Source organism: Canis lupus, chromosome 22 (assembly GCF_048164855.1).
Source record: "Canis lupus baileyi chromosome 22, mCanLup2.hap1, whole genome shotgun sequence".
NCBI classification, from domain to species: Eukaryota; Metazoa; Chordata; class Mammalia; order Carnivora; family Canidae; genus Canis; species Canis lupus.
In genome coordinates, this window is record NC_132859.1 from 42852130 (window position 1) to 42870061 (window position 17932).

At 41.7% G+C, this 17932-nt stretch overlaps 1 protein-coding gene across 7 annotated transcripts in view; it reads right to left on the bottom strand.

The window, feature by feature from the left end:
* Positions 1 to 4034: 4034 nt before the first annotated feature.
* Positions 4035 to 17932, bottom strand: part of MYRIP (myosin VIIA and Rab interacting protein) — a 360876-nt gene continuing 346978 nt past the window's right edge. For 5 of the 7 annotated variants that reach the window (XM_072793244.1, XM_072793246.1, XM_072793248.1 and 2 more), the window contains 6 exons: positions 17751 to 17912; positions 15316 to 15375; positions 13547 to 13651; positions 13376 to 13436; positions 11679 to 11797; positions 4035 to 6217 (listed from right to left, as the gene is read on the bottom strand). In XM_072793244.1, coding sequence (XP_072649345.1) covers positions 6185 to 6217; positions 11679 to 11797; positions 13376 to 13436; positions 13547 to 13651; positions 15316 to 15375; positions 17751 to 17912 — 540 coding nt within the window. In that variant the 3' untranslated portion in view covers positions 4035 to 6184. The remainder of the gene's footprint in view (positions 6218 to 11678; positions 11798 to 13375; positions 13437 to 13546; positions 13652 to 15315; positions 15376 to 17750; positions 17913 to 17932) is intronic. The other 2 variants (XM_072793251.1, XM_072793245.1) reach the window with 1 other exon arrangement.

Below are 17932 nucleotides of genomic sequence, written 5' to 3' on the forward strand. Positions count from 1 at the left end.
AGCATCTCAAAGTTTTCCCACCTTATCAGTGATGGCAGGAAGGGTTGATTGATTGCATCCAAGAACTCTGTGTTAACTCCTACTCAGCCTGGAGACTATTTGAAGAGGCCCAGCTAAACTAAGCCAAACTGACTGGCATCTCATTGGGACCCACGAGTTGTGAGCATCTATGGCTCACAAGATGCTCATCTAGGGCTTGTTCTTTCAGACTCAAGGGAGCAGAAGCCTGGGCTGTTTATTGCTATGTGGGATTTCCCTACTGTCTGGAAGAGGGATGAGAATGAAGCAAAGGTTTGGGGAAGCCTCCTGCTCCTCCATGTTGGTGTTGAGATCCCTCCCGTACACTTCAGTGTTGTGAGGATGCTCACTCCAACCCCTGGATGGGCATGAGAGTGACTGCTCCCTGTTCTGCATAATTTTCAGTTCAGTCACATGGGCATGGGGCAACCACACAGCCTAGAGCCGGGACCACCTTGGCCATCCTAGATGAACCACATTTGTTTCAAGCACCTGCTCTGTGCTGGGCTCTGTGTGGGATGAATCAAACCAATTCCTGAAGAAGCTTTCAGGTCAGTGCAGGAAAAATATGCAAACAGGCACATGCATTTGCGGGGCATGTCTTAGTTTGGGTTTTCCCCAAAGGAGACTCTGTTTAGTAGTTCCTTGGGGAAGTGACCCCAGGATACATGCTGAGGGAGGGGGAATGTGAGTAAACGAAGGGAGGGGTAGTCAGAAAAGAGGTGCTAATGAACAGGGTATGCTGTGGGTAACTGGCTTCTATCCTGCAAGTGGCCGTCTGAGGGACTCCATGGAACCTCGATGCTCAGGAGTGGCTGGCAGCATGGACATCACTAGGGAACCTGTTAGAATTGCAGCATCGTGTACTGCCCCCACCTCAGACCTGCTGAAGCAGAATTTGTTTGCACATTAGCATTCAATAAGCACAGCTTAAAGCTTTCATCTTTATCAAACATGATAGCTTTGATATAAAACATAGTTTTCCATATTGTAGGATTTGATTCTACCAAACTAGATCCCTCTAAATAACTTCTTTGAGGTTTCCAATGTTTGAAATGGATATTAAAGTTTTCTAGCCCCTTGAAATCTCTTTAAAATGCAACTCCATATACCTGTGCTTTATCATAATTATATTCAATTGCAGAGACAGAAGGCTCACACAACCAACTGTTCTGTAAAATGCAAATTGTGCATGGGAAATAGTTCCCCTGGGAGAAAATGGAGTAGTTGTGCGAGAAGTTATTTTTAAAAGAACACACCAAATGTCTCCCATGCTTTAGTATTTTATCAAAAATTTCAGTGCCTAGAGGACCCTTCAGAAAGATCAATACATGCACACACAGCAAGAGGGAAAGCAAGGGACAAAGAGAACAAGAGGTGCTATATTTTGGGGGAACATGTAAACAGAACAGAAATTTCATATATAAATTGTGAAATGTCAAAACCAAGCAGTTCAATACTTTGCTTATACATCCTTCATATTGGTATGTGATTTTACCTTTGCCAGTCACTCATCTTCATTTCACCCCCAACAGAAGGATTAATCTAAGGTGATAAAATGAATTTTTCAGGAAATGTATCAATTATTCTTGTGTAATAAACTATTTTTATTTAGTGGTTTAAAAGAGAACTCAGTGGTTTAAAAGAGGGATGGCTTATTCTTGCTAATACGTCTAAAGGTTGGTGGGGTGGCTCTGCTCCCCTCAGCTGGGCTCAGCTGAGCTTGGCCACAAGCTGCAGGTTGGTTGGGTCTGAGTCTGTACCTTGGACAAGTGCGCTGGCTGTGGTGTACGTACAGTCAATGGCAAAATGTAAGTGGACAAACCCAATTCCTTAAACATTTTTCAAGCCCTGTATGTAGCTCTTCTGCTAACATCTTAGTAACCAGGGAAAGTCATGTGGCCAAGTCCAAACGAAGGGCTGGAGAATATTATGGTCTGTTTGTGTTCCCCCAGGCACCCCTAATCCATATGTTGAAACCTAACCCTTCAGGTGATGGTATAAGGAGTTGGGGCTTTTGGGAGGTGATTAAGTTATGAGGGGTCCATCCTTACAATTGGGATCAGTGTGCTCTTAAAAGAGGCTACAAAGAGATCCCTCACCTGTTTCCACCTTGGGAGGTGAGAAGTCAGCAGTCTGCAACAGCTTCCAGCAGCACCTGGCCATATTGGTACCTTGGTCTTGGATTTCCAGCCTCCAGAACCGTGAGAAATAAATTTCTGTTGTTTATAAACTTCTCAGTCTCTGGAGTTCTGTCATAGCAACCCAAATGGACTAAGAGAAGTATGTTCCACCAGCCATAAGGCAAGTCACGTGGCTAAGCCCGATGTCAAGGGTAGTGCACTTCTCTCAGAGTTAGAGTGTAAAGGAGCATATATTTGTAGAACAATGATCTTTTCTACTAACAGTAGGAAAATTGAGGCACAGAATTTTCCCTAAGTCATGGTGCTGATATTTGAATGACTTTCTAGTCCTAAGAGAAAAAGTACCTATAATATACTATATATACCATATATCTATACAGATATGTACTGTATATACCTATAGTATACAGTAGTACCTATAGTACTCCAGGATTCTACTGAGTTTCCTCATGGGTTATTTCATTTAAACTTCTAACAACATTAGGAAAATTTTTGTAACCCATTTCACGTACAAGGCAATAGCCACAGAGCTAGTAAATGGAAAGTCTAAGAGTGGAACCTAGGTTTTTCTAGCAGCTTTCAAGTGCTTTGAATATTAGGTCACATTATGATTTACTTATTTTTTTTGTCATGGCAAATCAAGCACTTATTTCTTAGGGGAAAATATCGTTGCTACACTGTTCCTTTTTACCCCAGATGAAAGAAAAGCTGTAAAATTTCAACATATGAGTGAGTATAGATGTCCATCACTTTTGATATTAAAATTGTTGGCTCAAATGGATTCTCTTCAATATTCAGAGGGAGATTGGTTGCTCAACATAAGATGTGGGGGCTTCTGGGTTAGAGAGGTGGAATGTTCCTGCCCCTTGAGTGTGACTGGACTCTCTTTACTGTTTAACATGTCCTGCTATTCTGTAGGGGTGGGGCCATGGGGAAGAAGGATGGAGAAATCAGGAATTCCAGCCCAGAGATGCTGCCTCTGAAGAGGACCTCAGATGGGTCTACTGACGTTATTCTCTTGCCACCTGAAATGCCCTGTCGACCTAAAGGTTAGCTTGTTTGCTATTAATGATTTGCAAACACTGTCATGCCAGGCACATGAATAGTAGTGTAAGAAATGTAGACTGAGTACTGGGGGTGACTGGGTGAATCTCATAAATTTGTCTTAACAGGTGATTCTGATGTCCACTTCGGTTTGAGTACCACTGTGTGGTAGGCCACCAGGCAGCAAAGGCCCATGGCTTCTATTAGTATTACTATTCACTCATTCATTTCAGGTTGAAGGAGGGTTCCTATTCCTTCTTGGGGATGATAAGGGCCAGTGTCAGTGTAGCCCCGCCTCAGAGATGCAACAGTTGCCACTGAGCCTATGAAAGACTCTGGGAAAGTCATGGTCCTACTTCCTGTGTAACTACATAGTTCCCACAGAGACTGGCAGGGGCCTCTCTGTTCATGTCTTACTTCCAGGGTCTAAGGTCCTCAGTCTTGGCACTGTTGACATTTTGCATTAGATAATTCTTGGTTGCAGGTGGTTATGCATCATAGGGTGTTTAGCAGCATTCCCGGCCAATATCCGCTGTATGCCATTAGCAACCCTCGCCAAGTTATGACAATCAAAGAGGTCTTGTGAGGGATAAATTCATGGTGTCCCCTTCCTGCCCGCCTGCTTTGAGAGCTGCTGGTCTTATACTGGAAAATTCTGCCCCAGGACAATGAGCAATGGAGAAGCAAGTGGTATTACTGGAAGGAACGGGTGCGGCGCAACAGTAGCTTTGAATGTCGGCCCCTCCAATGACAGACCATTGATTTCTTTCTCTATCCGCTCTGCACTCCCAGTCTCCCCCACCCCAAAAAACCACACACTCACACACATTATTTTCATAAATGACTTTTACTTCTTTATCATTTCTCTTGACAGTAATTCTTGGCAATGTGCAGATAACATGAAGGCAAGCATAACTTTCAGAAGTCATCAAAGATATGGTCCTATTGTCCTCATTTTCTTAAACCATTAAAATATTTTCATTTATAAAAATTAATCTAAATATAAATATTGACACTGAAGATCAAAATCACTTGATGACAAAATAATTCTTCTGAAACTATAACATATGCTTATGGTTTTTAATAGTAAATTAAATCTTTGCACTTATTTGGCACAAGGAAACCTTTATAAAATTTCAAATGCCATAGAGCAGGCTTCTTCTTTTTTTTTTTTTTTTTTTTGCAAGGCTTACACAGTACACATTTTTGTCAAAGGAAACTGAATATTTTAACACTGTAACACAACAATAGTTGCTTTTCATGCGTCTTAAAGAAAACATTCTTTTTGGAACTCAGATCTTTTTTTGTTGTGTTTTTAAAATTTGTATTTGTCTGCTTTGAGTCACACCAACAGAACAAAAAGCCAAAGACTGACTTTATTTCAAAGGAGTCATTTCTGTTGGATAACACATACACAGCGTCAGCAGGGAGTATCACTGGAAGATAGGTAGACCCCCATCAGGAAGGGATCATAACACACATCTCAGCAGCAAATCAGGTCTGGGAATGTGCATAGCAGCAAAAGAATATAGAAGTTGAAACAAACTGTGAGGCTTTTGTGAAGCATTCCGATTATACTTAACTTCAAGGTGTGACTTTAGCAAACTAATTTCTCTGGCCCTCTTTGTTTCCAAATCTGAAAAATGGGGATACCTACTGAAGAGAGTTGCTCTAAGGATTAAAATGAGAAGAAATTACCTCCCTGAAAGCAGTCATTTAATACATTTTGATCGAACTATCCCCTTGACTCTCATTTCCTCTCTTCCTTAGATTCAGAATGTATCAGGGACAGATTTAATTCATTGAGTGAAGTTCCATTCCATTTGCTTTTATACACACACACTCTACATAGTCATGCATTCAAGGCCACAAATGTGGAGCTTGTGTCGGCTCTTGTGTCCATTAAATTCAGTTTATCCTTGCTTTTTTCATGCCTGTAAGTTTTTCAAGGCGATTCTTTAACCATTGTTATCTTTAAGGTCATTCTACTGTTTTGCTGAATATTTATTGGGAAATAAATTTTGGAGGACAACATTTTTTCAACGTGGTCATTGTCTGCAAGAATCCATTTACCTAAACCCCATTAGATGTGGTCATTGCTAAACTGCATGTGGATTCTGGACAGTGCCCTAAGTTAAGCCAATGATGGGCTTTCTCAAGCTCCTTTCCCCTTCAGAGTGGGGAAACTGCCAATAGGTTCAGTAAAGAATCCTGAATTCTCAATGAGACCATATTTCTGATAGACCTGGACATGGCATGGGTGAGTCAGAGCTTTCCATTTTGTGGCTTGTGATGGCAAAGTGATGGGAATGACTGGTTGTAGGGGGTGGGTGGGTAGGAGCTTCCCAGGAAGGCAGTGGCTGAAGGGAGACCCTCATCCTTGCTGGGTGTGTGCTCCCCAAATGGGACAGTCTGGATGTTCACTACAGGGGGCATTTGTACTTTTTACCTTAGTACCCATGGGACAAAGATGCTTGCGAGAGATTAGTAAGAACTGATGATAAATTAAATGATAATACCCATCTCTCTTCCTTCCGTCCCCCCCCAATAGTTTTCCTTCGGACAGATAACTCTTCACATGTACTTCTAGTTGAATCAGAGGGATCAAAAAAAAAAAAAAAAAAAAGAAAAAAGAAAGAAAGAAAGAAAAAGATCTTAAAGACAACAGACAGTAGCAAAGCGAACAGGGAAAAGATGCATCTTTTGAACACGGAGCTCTACTGTTGGAAGCCAGCCTCTCGGTTTTCTGTCTTGGATTCCCCTGGGAGCCTAAGGCAGAGAGTGGACAAACCACAGTGCACAAGTCCGGGACTGCTTTCTGGGTGAGGTATCAGGGCAGCCCTGTGCAGTGGTGCACCATGGCCTCCCCAGGCCCTCTCCTCAGGTGGAAATCCGTACAGTATTCGATGGCTGTTGGGTCAAGGCACTGTCGTGTACGGCCAGAGGCAGTGGGTCAGTGGCAGTGGAGTTCCATGGCACTAATACATCACAGCAGACTCTAGAGTGGGCTCCTGTGGGGAGACAAGGAGTGCACTGTCATCAGCCACCTGACAAAGGCAGGAAGAGGGGATCAAAAATATCTACTCCCTTTTATTTATTTATTTATTTTTTTAGAGAGAGAGAGAGAGGGAGAGGGCACATTTGCAAGGGGAGGGAGGGACAGAGGGAGAAAATTCTAAGTGGAATGCCACACTGCTGCATCTCTTGACCCAAATATCATGACCTGAGCCAAAATCAAGAGTTAGATACTTAATTGACTGAGCCACCCAGGTGCCCAAATTTTACTAAATTTTAAAATTTCAGTAAGTTTTTAGTAATTTCTGATTTAAATAAGATTTTATTAGAATTCAGACATTAAAATTAATTAGCATAGATTTACATGACATTGTATGTAAATATATATAAGTATATATATGTGTGCATACATATATATATATATACATATGTGTGTGTATTTTAAGATTTTAAGTAATCTCTGCACCCAATGTGGGGCTTGAACCCACAACCCTGAAATCAAGAGTAGCATGCTCTACTGATTGAGCCAAGCAGCTGCCCTGTATTGTTTGTTTGTTTATTTGTTTTTTACATTTGTTTTTAAGTTCGATTTGCCAACATTTAGCATAACACCCAGTGCTCATCCCGTCAAGTGCCCCCCTCAGTGCCCGTCACCCAGTCACCCCAACCCCCCACCCACCTCCCTTTCCACCACCCCTGGTTTGTTTCCCAGAGTTAGGTGTCTCTCATGTTCTGTCTCCCTCCCTGATATTTCCCACTCATTTTCTTTCCTTTCCATCATAATCCCTTTCACTATTTCTTACATTCCCCGTATGAGTGAAACCATATGATGATTGTCCTTCTCTGATTGACTTACTTCACTCAGCATAATACCCTCCAGTTCCATCCACGTTGAAGCAAATGGTGGGCATTTGTCTCTTCTGATGCCTGAGTAATATTCCATTGTATACACAGACCACAGCTTCTTTATCCATTCATCTTTTGATGGACACCGAGGCTCCTTCCACAGTTTGGCTATTGTGGACATTGCTGCTAGAAACATCGGGGTGCAGGTGTCCTGCCATTTCACTGCATCTGTATATTTGGGGTAAATCCCCAGTAGTGCAATTGCTGGGTCATAGGGAAGTTCTATTTTTAACTGAGGAACCTCCACACAGTTTTCCAGAGTGGCTGTACCAGTTTACATTCCCACCAACAGTGCAAAAGGGTTGCCGTTTCTCCGCATCCTCTCCAACATTTGTGGTTTCCTGTCTTGTTAATTTTCCCCATTCTCACTGGGGTGAGGTGGTATCTCATTGTGGTTTTGATTTGATGCGGAGCATTTTCTCATGTGCTTGTTGGCCATGTCTATGTCTTCTTTGGTGAAATTTCTTTTCATGTCTTCTGCCCATTTCATGATTGGATTTTTTGTTTCTTTGCTGTTGATTTTGATAAGTTCTTTATAGATCTTGGATACTAGCCCTTTATCTGATATGTCATTTGCAAATATCTTCTCCCATTCTGTAGGTTGTCTTTGAGTTTTGTTGACTGTTTCTTTTGCTGTGCAGAAGCTTTTATCTTGATTAAGTCCCAATAATTCATTTTTTGCTTTTGTTTCCCTTGCCTTTATAGATGTATCTTGCAAGAAGTTACTGTGGCCAAGTTCAAAAAGGGTATTGCCTGTGTTCTCCTCTAGGATTTTGATGGATTCTTGTCTCACATTTAGATCTTTTCTCCATTTTGAGTTTATCTTTGTGTATGGTGTAAGAGAATGGTCTAGTTTCATTCTTCTGCATGTGGCTGTCCAATTTCCCAGCACCATTTATTGAAGAGACTGTTTTTTTTCCCAGTGGATAGTCTTTCCTGCTTTGTCAAATATTAGTTGACCATAGAGTTGAGGGCCCATTTCTGGGTTCTCTGTTCTGTTCCACTAATCTATGTGTCTGTTTTTGTGCCAGTACCACACTGTCTTGATGATTATAGCTTTGTAGTACAACCTGAAATCTGGCATTGTGATGCCCCTGGCATTGGTCTTCTTTTTCAATATTCCTCTGGCTATTTGGGGTCTTTTCTGATTCCATACAAATCTTAAGATTATTTGTTCCAACTCTGTGAAGAAAGTTCATGGTATTTTGATAGAGATTGCATTGAACCTGTAAATTGCCCTGGGTAGCATTGACATTTTTACAATATTTATTCTTCCAATCCATGAGCACAGAATGTTTTTCCATCTCGTGTCTTCCTCAATTTCTTTCAGAAGTGTTCTGTAGTACATTGCATATTTAAATAAAAAATTTACATCTCTGTTAAAATCTCTTATTTTTATTTATTTTCTTCTTGACTTGGCTTACAAAACATTTTCTGTTTTATATTTTTCCAAAGAATAAGTTCTTGGATTTATGACCATTTCTGCAGTTTTCTGATTTGAACTAATTGGTTTCTGTCTTGATCTTTGATGTATGGAATGCAATGTCTAGTTCATTTTTTTTTTTGCTTTTTCCTTTTTTAATAATGAAGAAAATATTTAATACTATGAATGTGACAGTGTATTTTTATATGTATTTCGATATATGTAATTTTTAAAAAGATTTTATTTATTTATTCATGAGGGACGTAGAGAGAGACAGACATAGGCAGAGGGAAAAGCAGGCTCCCTCAAGGGAGCCTTATGCAGGACTTGATCTCGGAGCCCCGGGATCATGACCTGAGCAGAAGGCAGATACTCAACTGCTGAGCTACCCAGGTGCCCGGATACATGTGTTGTTTTCATTTTCTAAGTGCTCTGTGGATTTGCTTTGCTCTTTAGTTCAGTAGCTACTTGGAAATGTGTGTGTGTGTGTGTGTGTGTGTGTGTGTGTGTATGATTGTGTATGTGGGTGCACGTGCTTTCTAATTTCCAAGTAGAATTTCTGTGTATTTTAACTTTTGTTCTAATTTTCTAAATTTGCTCTGTCCCTTATGACAGTCACTAGCCACATATGGCTATTTACATTTATATTAATTAAAATGAAATAAAATTAAAAAATCAGTTCCTCTGAGGCAGTAGCTCATTTGTAAGCACTCAACAACCACACATAGCTCAGTGACTTCCATATCGCATGTTGCAGATAGAGAACATATCCATCATTTTGTAATGTTCTACTGGACAGCTGTGTTGGAGATTATTGCTGGCATTGAGGTCATAGATGATCATTTATGCTTCCTGCTTTTTGGAATTTGCTGAGTTGGTGTTTTTTTTTTGTTTTTTGTTTTTTTTTTTTTTGTAGCTGGTAAAAAATCAACTTTTATAAAAGGTCCACTAATGCTTGGAAAGAAAGTGAATCCTCTACAAAGCTAGATAAATATCTTTTTTTTTTTTGTAAGATAAATATCTTAACTAAAGCTTATTAAATACCTTATTCACATGCTCTAATTTGTATTTATTTTTGGTGTACTTGGGCTTCCCAGGGCTGATAAGGGAATTTTAAAGTCACCGGCCTTGCACAATAAATTGTGTCGCTCTGTTGCATGCCAAATCAGGAAAGGGTCACGACTTGTATTTTAAATCAAAATTAAAATAACCTCCCTCTTTGTTTTCTCTGAATGCTTCTTCTCTTGAATTCTACTTCGTTTGAAAGTAATATTGCTGCTTCTCTTTTTTGTTTGTATTTGTTTAGTAATAGTGCCCATTCTTTCATTTTTAATCTCTCTGTGTTATCTAAAGGTAGCTTATTTTTCAAAATAATTTAAGGTGAAACTTACATAACATAAAATTAACCATTTAAAAATGAACAATTTAGGGGTGCCTAGGTGGCTTAGTCTGATAAGCTCTTGACTCTTGATTTTGGCTCAGGTCATACTCTCAGGGTTGTGAGATCAAGCATCAAGCCCCATGTTGGCCTTCTCTGCTGGACATGGAGCCTGCTTAAGATTCTCTATCTCCCTCTCCATCTGCCCCTCCCCCCTCTGAAAAAATGAACAGTTCAGTGGCATTTAGTACACTCACAATGTGGTGGCCACTACCTCCATCTAGTTTGAAAGCATACCGTCCCTCTAAAACAAAACATCTCACCTATGAAGTGGTTACTTCCTATGGCCCCTCCCCACAGCCCCTGGCAACCACTAATCTGTTCTATCTCTATGAAAGGTAATACTTTTAACTATCTTATTTATAACAGATTTCTTCTCTGGCCCTACTGGTCTGTCCTTTTAAGTGCGATAATGCATCTTTTTAGCTTTGTAAAGTAATGGCCAGGAGCAAAGTAATTGGACTTTAAAAGGTCAGGGGTAATGGCTGAGCAGTGAGGAAAAGGCAGTGGGCAGCACTGTTGCCATGTGGTGCCCAGAGATGCAGTGATTTGTAACCCCAAGGGCATGCCCACCGTCATGCCATTACCTGGTGCTCCTGCACTCAGGGGACAGGGACAGTGAGGGGGAGGAAGGGAAAGGGAGGGATGGGTGACGAATAAAAGGCAACAGAATAAACTTACCCTTCCTTCAGTTTTGTCACCCAGATACTGCCTGTCCTCAGCATAATGGTACCACTGAGGCAGTTTAGCTGGATTATTACTTCCCACATAAGCAGCACCAAGCCTTTGCCAAAATTTGAAGCATCAGCTGGTGTTTAGGCAAACAATTCCTTAGACTTGTTTACATGATCTCCAGAATTTGTGCAAATTATCTCCTGTCCCTTTCTTTGCATTTAGGGGCAGCTGCTTACTTTTTTCAGGAACACAAGTAATTAATGGTGAACAAGAGATGTAAGGAAGGGTGAATATGGATCAAAAACAGGATAAAGGGGATCCCTGGGTGGCTCAGCAGTTTGGCGCCTGCCTTCAGCCCAGGGCATGATCCTGGAGTCCCGGGATCAAGTCCCACATCAGGCTTCCTGCATGAAGCCTGCTTCTCCTCTGCCTGTGTCTCTGCCTCTCTCTCTCTGTGTCTCTCATGAATAAATAAATAAAATCTTAAAAAAAAAAACAAAACAGGATGAAAACTCTGACATCTCAACCAGACCTTACATTCTTTTTTTTTTTTTAAGTTTTATTTATTTATTCATGAGTGACACAGAGACAGAGGCAGAGACATAGGTAGAGGGAGAGGCAGGTTCACCATGGGGAGCCGGATGTGGAGCTCCATCCCAGGACCCCGGTATCATGGCTGGAGCCAATAGCAGACCCTCAACTGAGCCACCCAGGCACCCCCAGACCTTACATTCTTATGTATGTATTTTTAGTTCTCTAATATCATACCCTACAAGGAGCTGGATATATAGTTGTGAGGATGTATCCATATATCAAAGAGGTTAGCAATACCAGGCAGGGTGCTTATGCTTCTAGTTGCTCCCCTTTCCTCCCCACCTCCCTAACCAACGACCTTGAGACCATGCATGAAGGATGCTGCCTGGGACTCTGATGGGAGAGCTGCAGACAGGAGGGCTACAGAATGGAGGCATCATGTACAGTGCAAGTGATAGGCATTGCGACACAGCTGACTTACCATCAAATCCTTGGTGGTGCTTTTTCTTTCATTAGTCCTGTTTGTTGAGGAGCCTTGGAGAATGAAGTTGCGGTTAAATGTTTTCATGGTGGTCACTGAAGATGCCTCAATGTTTTCAGCTAAAAGGAAACAAATGGAAATAAATGGTACCCAGAAGCTCGGCCAAGTGTTGAGGAAGAAAGCCCAGCTGTCCCCATGACCCAGATTTTGGTTCTAGACTTGGTATCTCACTTCAGTCTGCAGGTCTGACTGTAGAATCTTTTAATTTTGTTATTATTTTTATGGTATGCATCAAATAAATCCAAGAATCATAAATGGCTTTCTAGGAAAAAGTAGCTTGGAGATAATCCACCATAGTTCATAAATTCTTCTTCTTCTTTTTTTTTTTTTTTTTAAAACTAGGTTCCCTGCCCAGCATGGAGACAAATGCCGGGCTTGAATTCTCGATGCTGAGATAGAGGCCTCCATTGATATCAAGAGTCAGATGCCTAACTGACTGAGCCACCCAGGCACACCATCCATAATTCATAAATTCTAATTTGCAATTCTGGAATATAGAAGTCTCTAAAGGCTGTAAATTCTTACGACTTTGGGGCCCAAATTGTCAAATGGCAAAACCTGACTTACACTGACATATGGCCATTTAAAATCCTTGTCCATTCCACTGAGAGTGAACATTCTCGTGCTTTGCTGCAAGGACATTAATGGGTTTGTCAGATGCTGCCCCAGACACCATGAGGAGGGGACTGTTAGGAAATATACAATACATGTGCCATATTACCTTTCTAATGTTCAAGACATTCTGAAACATGTATTTATCCAAGGATTTCAAATAAAAGACCATGGGTCTGTAATACATTGCAATCATGTGAGGTTTAATGGGATATAAAGTAGGCATTCAATAAATATTTGTTGAGCAAACAATGGTGGAGCCACGACTTAAACATATATCTTCTGTCTACTCTTCTGATTTGTGGATTTAAATTCTAGCTTGACATCATCATATATGGCTCCTGAATCTAGGGAAGCTGTTGAAAATGTCCAGGGGATGAGGATGACACCGCCAGCATCACTAGAATCCCTTGTGGGTTGTGCACTGTGTTAGATGCCTCTGGTGCCTTGCCCACATTTTCCTGACATCACCACACATTCCGACATCCAGCACATTCCAACAGAATGCTTCTGCAAGCACTGTCACTCTCTCTTGGCTCATGCATGGAGTGGGGAAGAAGTACCGGGGAATTAATGCCTTCTCCCCAGTAAAGATCAGAGGATGATAGCTGAGAGTTGAAATCCTCCTTTTCCTATTCTTTGGGCAGGAAACTCTGAGGTGCAGTAAATACTGTCTCCCAGATGTCCTGAGCAGGATTTGGCCTCATTTGCTCAGAGAAATTACAAATTAAATTGCACTGTATTAAAAATAAATAAATAAATTGCACTGTATTGACTTAATTTCTGTCCCTGTATCATTTCTTTCTTCTTCTACCAGTGTTTCTTAGAATCACTACCCAAATCACATCCTTCTCCCAGGGTCTGCTTCTTGGGGGGATTCAAGTCAAGACGGATTCTTCACAAGAGCACTTCTGGGTGAGAACTCCCCATCAGATCTAGTCCTCAAACTCAGATAACTGAGTCACTCAAAGTAAATAAGTCAGACTTAATTCTTTGGTAGCTCTGTAGTTTTATTTTAAGCACACCTTTCACTGGTGGGGCAGGCAGTTTCCTCCTCTGCTGCCTTGATGTGTCTATGGTTTGTACCTACAAATAGAACACAACAGTCAACACACCTTCATAAAGCAAAGGTATTTATCTTCTAAATTTCCCAAGTCGTGCAATATTCCAACAAAGGAAGTGAGGGACAAACGCACCTGGTTCCTTTGCTTCTGATCTCGTTTTCTTGTAAGGCGCACACACGGTGCTATGTTTAATCCTGCAATGGTCAGGGCTGAAATTCGGCTCTCAATATCAGAAATCTTAATGCAACAGAAAGATAGAATCAGTAGGGGAAAAGCACAGGAGGGGAGAATCTTTGTTATAGGAATCTATAATGAACAAATCTGCTTTGCTATATGCTCATTCAATTTTAATATAAAAACTTTCTTTTTTAAGTAATATCTGTACCCAGTGTGGAGCACAAACTCACAACCTCAAGATCAAGAGTCACATGCTCCACGAACCAGCCAGGCTTCCCTCACTCATTCAACTTCTACCAAGCCCTTCTATATCTAGTGCTATAGTAAGAAAATAAGACACAGGCCTTTCTTTGTAAATTTAAATGTCTAGTTTGGTAGCTCTAGAGTATATCAACACCCTTGTCAGATTATCTCTAGGGGATTAAGCAGAAGCCCAGCGCATGAAGGTAACTGTGGCCCAGCCTAGTGGGGAGAGAAAAGGGGAGTTGTCAGGGAAAGCTTCCAGAGCAGGCAACACTTGTTGCCAGCTTTGAAAGGCAAGTATGATTTATAGGTCCTTCTTCATTCTTCCATGACTCCATGAACCCAAACCATAGCACCAGCTCTTAGGAGGGAGGCTCAGCCACTCCTGGTTCAAGTCCATTTCTTTCATTAAAAGGACAAGTGCCTTGAGAATCTCTCTCTTCTCTCTGGGCATCAGTTTCCTTGTCTATAACATCAGAAGGTCATAAAGAGTTCAGATTTCTTTCCAACAGAGTCTTAAGGCAGATACAGAGAGAAAGAGCCCACTCAGGGCCCAGGAAGAGCCCTGACCCATCCATGTCCCCAGGGATGAAGAAGACACAGTCCTGACTCTTATGAAAGAGCATTAATATGTGCTGTCACCATGCTAAGCACTTTAAATATGTGAACTCATTCATAAACCTATGACATAATACCATTTTCTTGGTTTTGTAGATGAGGGATTTATGACTCAGAGGGATAAGTAATACAGCTAACATTGCACAGGTGGTCTGGGGCAGAACTCTGAATTCATGCCAGTGCTCATGCTCTTGCCTCACTGCCACATTCTGAGAGGATCTGCCAAGGTCTGGCATGGGGGACATGTGGAGAGGCAGGAGCAGGCTATTGGAGTGGAGAGAGGAGGTGAGGATCACAGCTGTCCTGATGCTCTCTGGACATGCCTGAGTGTTGCTGGGCATTGGACAAGGAGCTCAAAAGTCAGCCCAGCAGCCAGTGTGTGTGGACTCTGCCCTGAGGTCTCCACTGCCTCCCTTTTTCCTCCTCTCTTGAGCTGCTCAGGACAAATTCAAATTCTGCTGTCACTTACTGAGGACCTTTTTGGACAAAGCCTTTTGGGACAGGTGCCATAGAAAGTGCCAGAGAGAAGGACTGAAGGGTCAGCAAATATGGGAGGTGTTTCCTCTGTCCCCAAGCAGAGGCAGTCTTGGCCAGAAGAGGAGGAGGAGGCAGGCAGAGGCCAAGACTGTGGCATTTGGTGAAATACTCCAAGCTGCCCAGCAGCCTCTGCCCCTCTCTGGCCCCCCTTCTTGTTCTGACTCCTCAAATTTCATATTGAAAGCTGCATTCTTTTGCCTTATAGGCCAATAAACTGCATAGGCCTCTGAGAAAGGTTGCAGACTAAACTTTTATCAGTCATTGCAGCTGGTATGGATTAGATGACCATGCTCTTTCCTGGAAGCAGTTGTGATGGAGGGCCTTACTCGACGGGCCTTGGGAGACAGGGACAGCAAGCTGCTCACCACCTGATTTGCTGACAGGGTCTGGAAGAAGAAGGGTATATTTTTTTGAGTTTTAGTTCACAGGGCAAAGGCCAAAGAAAGAGGAGAGGAGACTACTGAGGCCTGATTTTGTCTACATTTGCTGTCTATCTATCTATCTATCTATCTATCTATCTATCTATCTATCTATCTATCATCTAATTATGTTCCACTTCATTCCTAAGACTGCATACCCAATGACCCTTACACTATTTGAGGGGATGACTAATTCAGCAATGAGTTTCCTGGGAGCCAAAGCAAAGAGATCAGTGTAGGATTCTATGTCTGCAAGATAAAGACCAAGTGCTCAGAAGAACAGCTTTTCCTGGTACTGAGTGTTCAGAGAGACCTTCTCCACGAAGCCCACAGAGATGATGTTACATGATGCAGTGGATGGCATCCATAGCACACACATCCCCATGGATCATTCTGCAATCTCCCAAAGCATTGGGCAATCCTGTCCCAACGGTAAACTCCAAGATGATAGAGTCCCTGGAGTCCAACCTAATCCAAGAACACAGTTTAGTACATCTACCCTCCTCAGTGGGGACAATTTTGCATGAGAACAGACAACAGGGAGTGTGAGGCTTCATTCTCTGGTGGCAGCTAGCAGTAGGGGGAGAGCCTCCATGGAACTGAAGTTCCCCACATTGCAAAGATCCATGAAATGGAAGGCAGTGTTGAGAACCTCCCTTGAAAATTAAGGAGTTTTTATACAGGTGGATATGTGTCTGATGACAGGACCAACACATTTTCTCAGGAAATCACACAGACTGGTGAAGAATGTGCCTGTGAGGTTAGAAAGGCAGGTTCAAGTCCTGGCTTCATCTCTCTCTTTTTTTTTTTTTTTTCTTTTTTTTGGCTTCATCGCTCTTTAGCTATTTGACCTTGGGCAAGTGGTTTAACCTCTCTGAGCCTCATTCTCCCTAGAAACAAAAGGGGAAAAATAACAGTAGCTACATCATGGAGTTGTGGGAAGGATTAATTACAATAATGAGGTCAAGTGTTAGGTACAACTTGTGGCACAAGGTAAGGCTCACAGAACAATAGGCATTATTGATAACATTACTGTCATATTTAAAAATCTATAAAAACTAGGCACAGTCAAACACACAGAAAATGGGCATTTTGGACTCCAGGGTTTTCTTCTATAAAACATGGCTCCAGAAGTTTAAGACTAGAAAAATCTAGAAGCAGGTCCAAAAAACTCCTGCCAAACACACATACATAATATTACTTCCTGCTAAGCCATTTGAGAAGTATTTGCTGCAAAATGTACCCCTAGAAAACAAATTATTTGATCTACTTTTTATAACTTTGAATATAAATTGATTAAATATTGGGTGGCATTTATGGAAAATGATTTGTCTTTGAGGAGAGATGATCTTCAATCATTCTTGCTGATAATGAATAGTTATAGTTGCACAGGGCCATGTGCAATGAGATCCTTCCTAATACACAGCATTAACTCATCTGCAGGGTGGGGAATGGGTGCCCTTACATTCTCTAGAGTGCTTACTGCTGCCAGTAGTTGTTGCGATTTCTGACTCTCTAAAACAAAAATATTTATTTAAAGAGTAATTACTATTCAAGATAATCATCTTCTCTATCCATAGGTGGTTTTTATTGACCCCAGATCCCCTAGGATACAAGATACAAGGGGGAGTATTAAGAGATGGGGTCTATAGAAATATCACTGAACCAGGGATCTGTACTGAGTATATACTGCAGACACCGTGTCTCAAACATTCTGTGTTTGAGAATCAGTGATTTAGTCCACAGTCAATTCTGATCCAGAGTCAGGGGACAGGGGAATATCCATGAAAACTTTAAACAAATATCTTCATGAAGTTATAGACAACATCATTTCAGTTCTGAATCAGCCATATCTAAATCGCGCAAAATACTGGTCTGAGAAATCTACACTTCCAATTTCATTCATTTATCCACACCATTTTTATTGCCAAACCCGTGTCAGGTATTATGTTAGGCACTGGAGTTACTGTGTTAAGAGAGACAGCTACAGTCCTGTCCTCATGGGGCTGTCAGTGTGTAGAGGGGGAAGCTGGCAGCAAGTAAGTAATCAACAGTTAGGGAGGGGTGATCTTGGGATAGAATGGGAACCTATATAGCAAGGAGACCTACCTATGGGTCAGAAAATTTGTCTAAGAGGAAAGTGACATAGGTTTAAAGGAAAGTCTGATATATTATCAAAGCTATAATTTTTTAGAAGGAGAATTTGGTGGAATTCACCCAAAAGGACAATGCAAGTGCACTAGAGAACCGATAAAAGGGCTTTGCAATAATTGTTGTGGAAGGTGGGGTGCCCTCTCCTGTTTTGTGATGGTGCTCCTTCTGGGCAAAGAAGGAGTTCCTACCTGGAGCTCAGCATGGTGAACCTGGGCTGCAGCCGTGGCCACCTGGTCCTCCAGATCTGCCAGTTCAGTCTCATTGGTGCCACTATGGATGCAACGGGCAGCATCCTCCAGTTCATTCAGTTGGCCTTCCAGTCCATACACTGTGCCTGCCGCCAGGTACACCTGCAGAGGAGGTGCAGCCT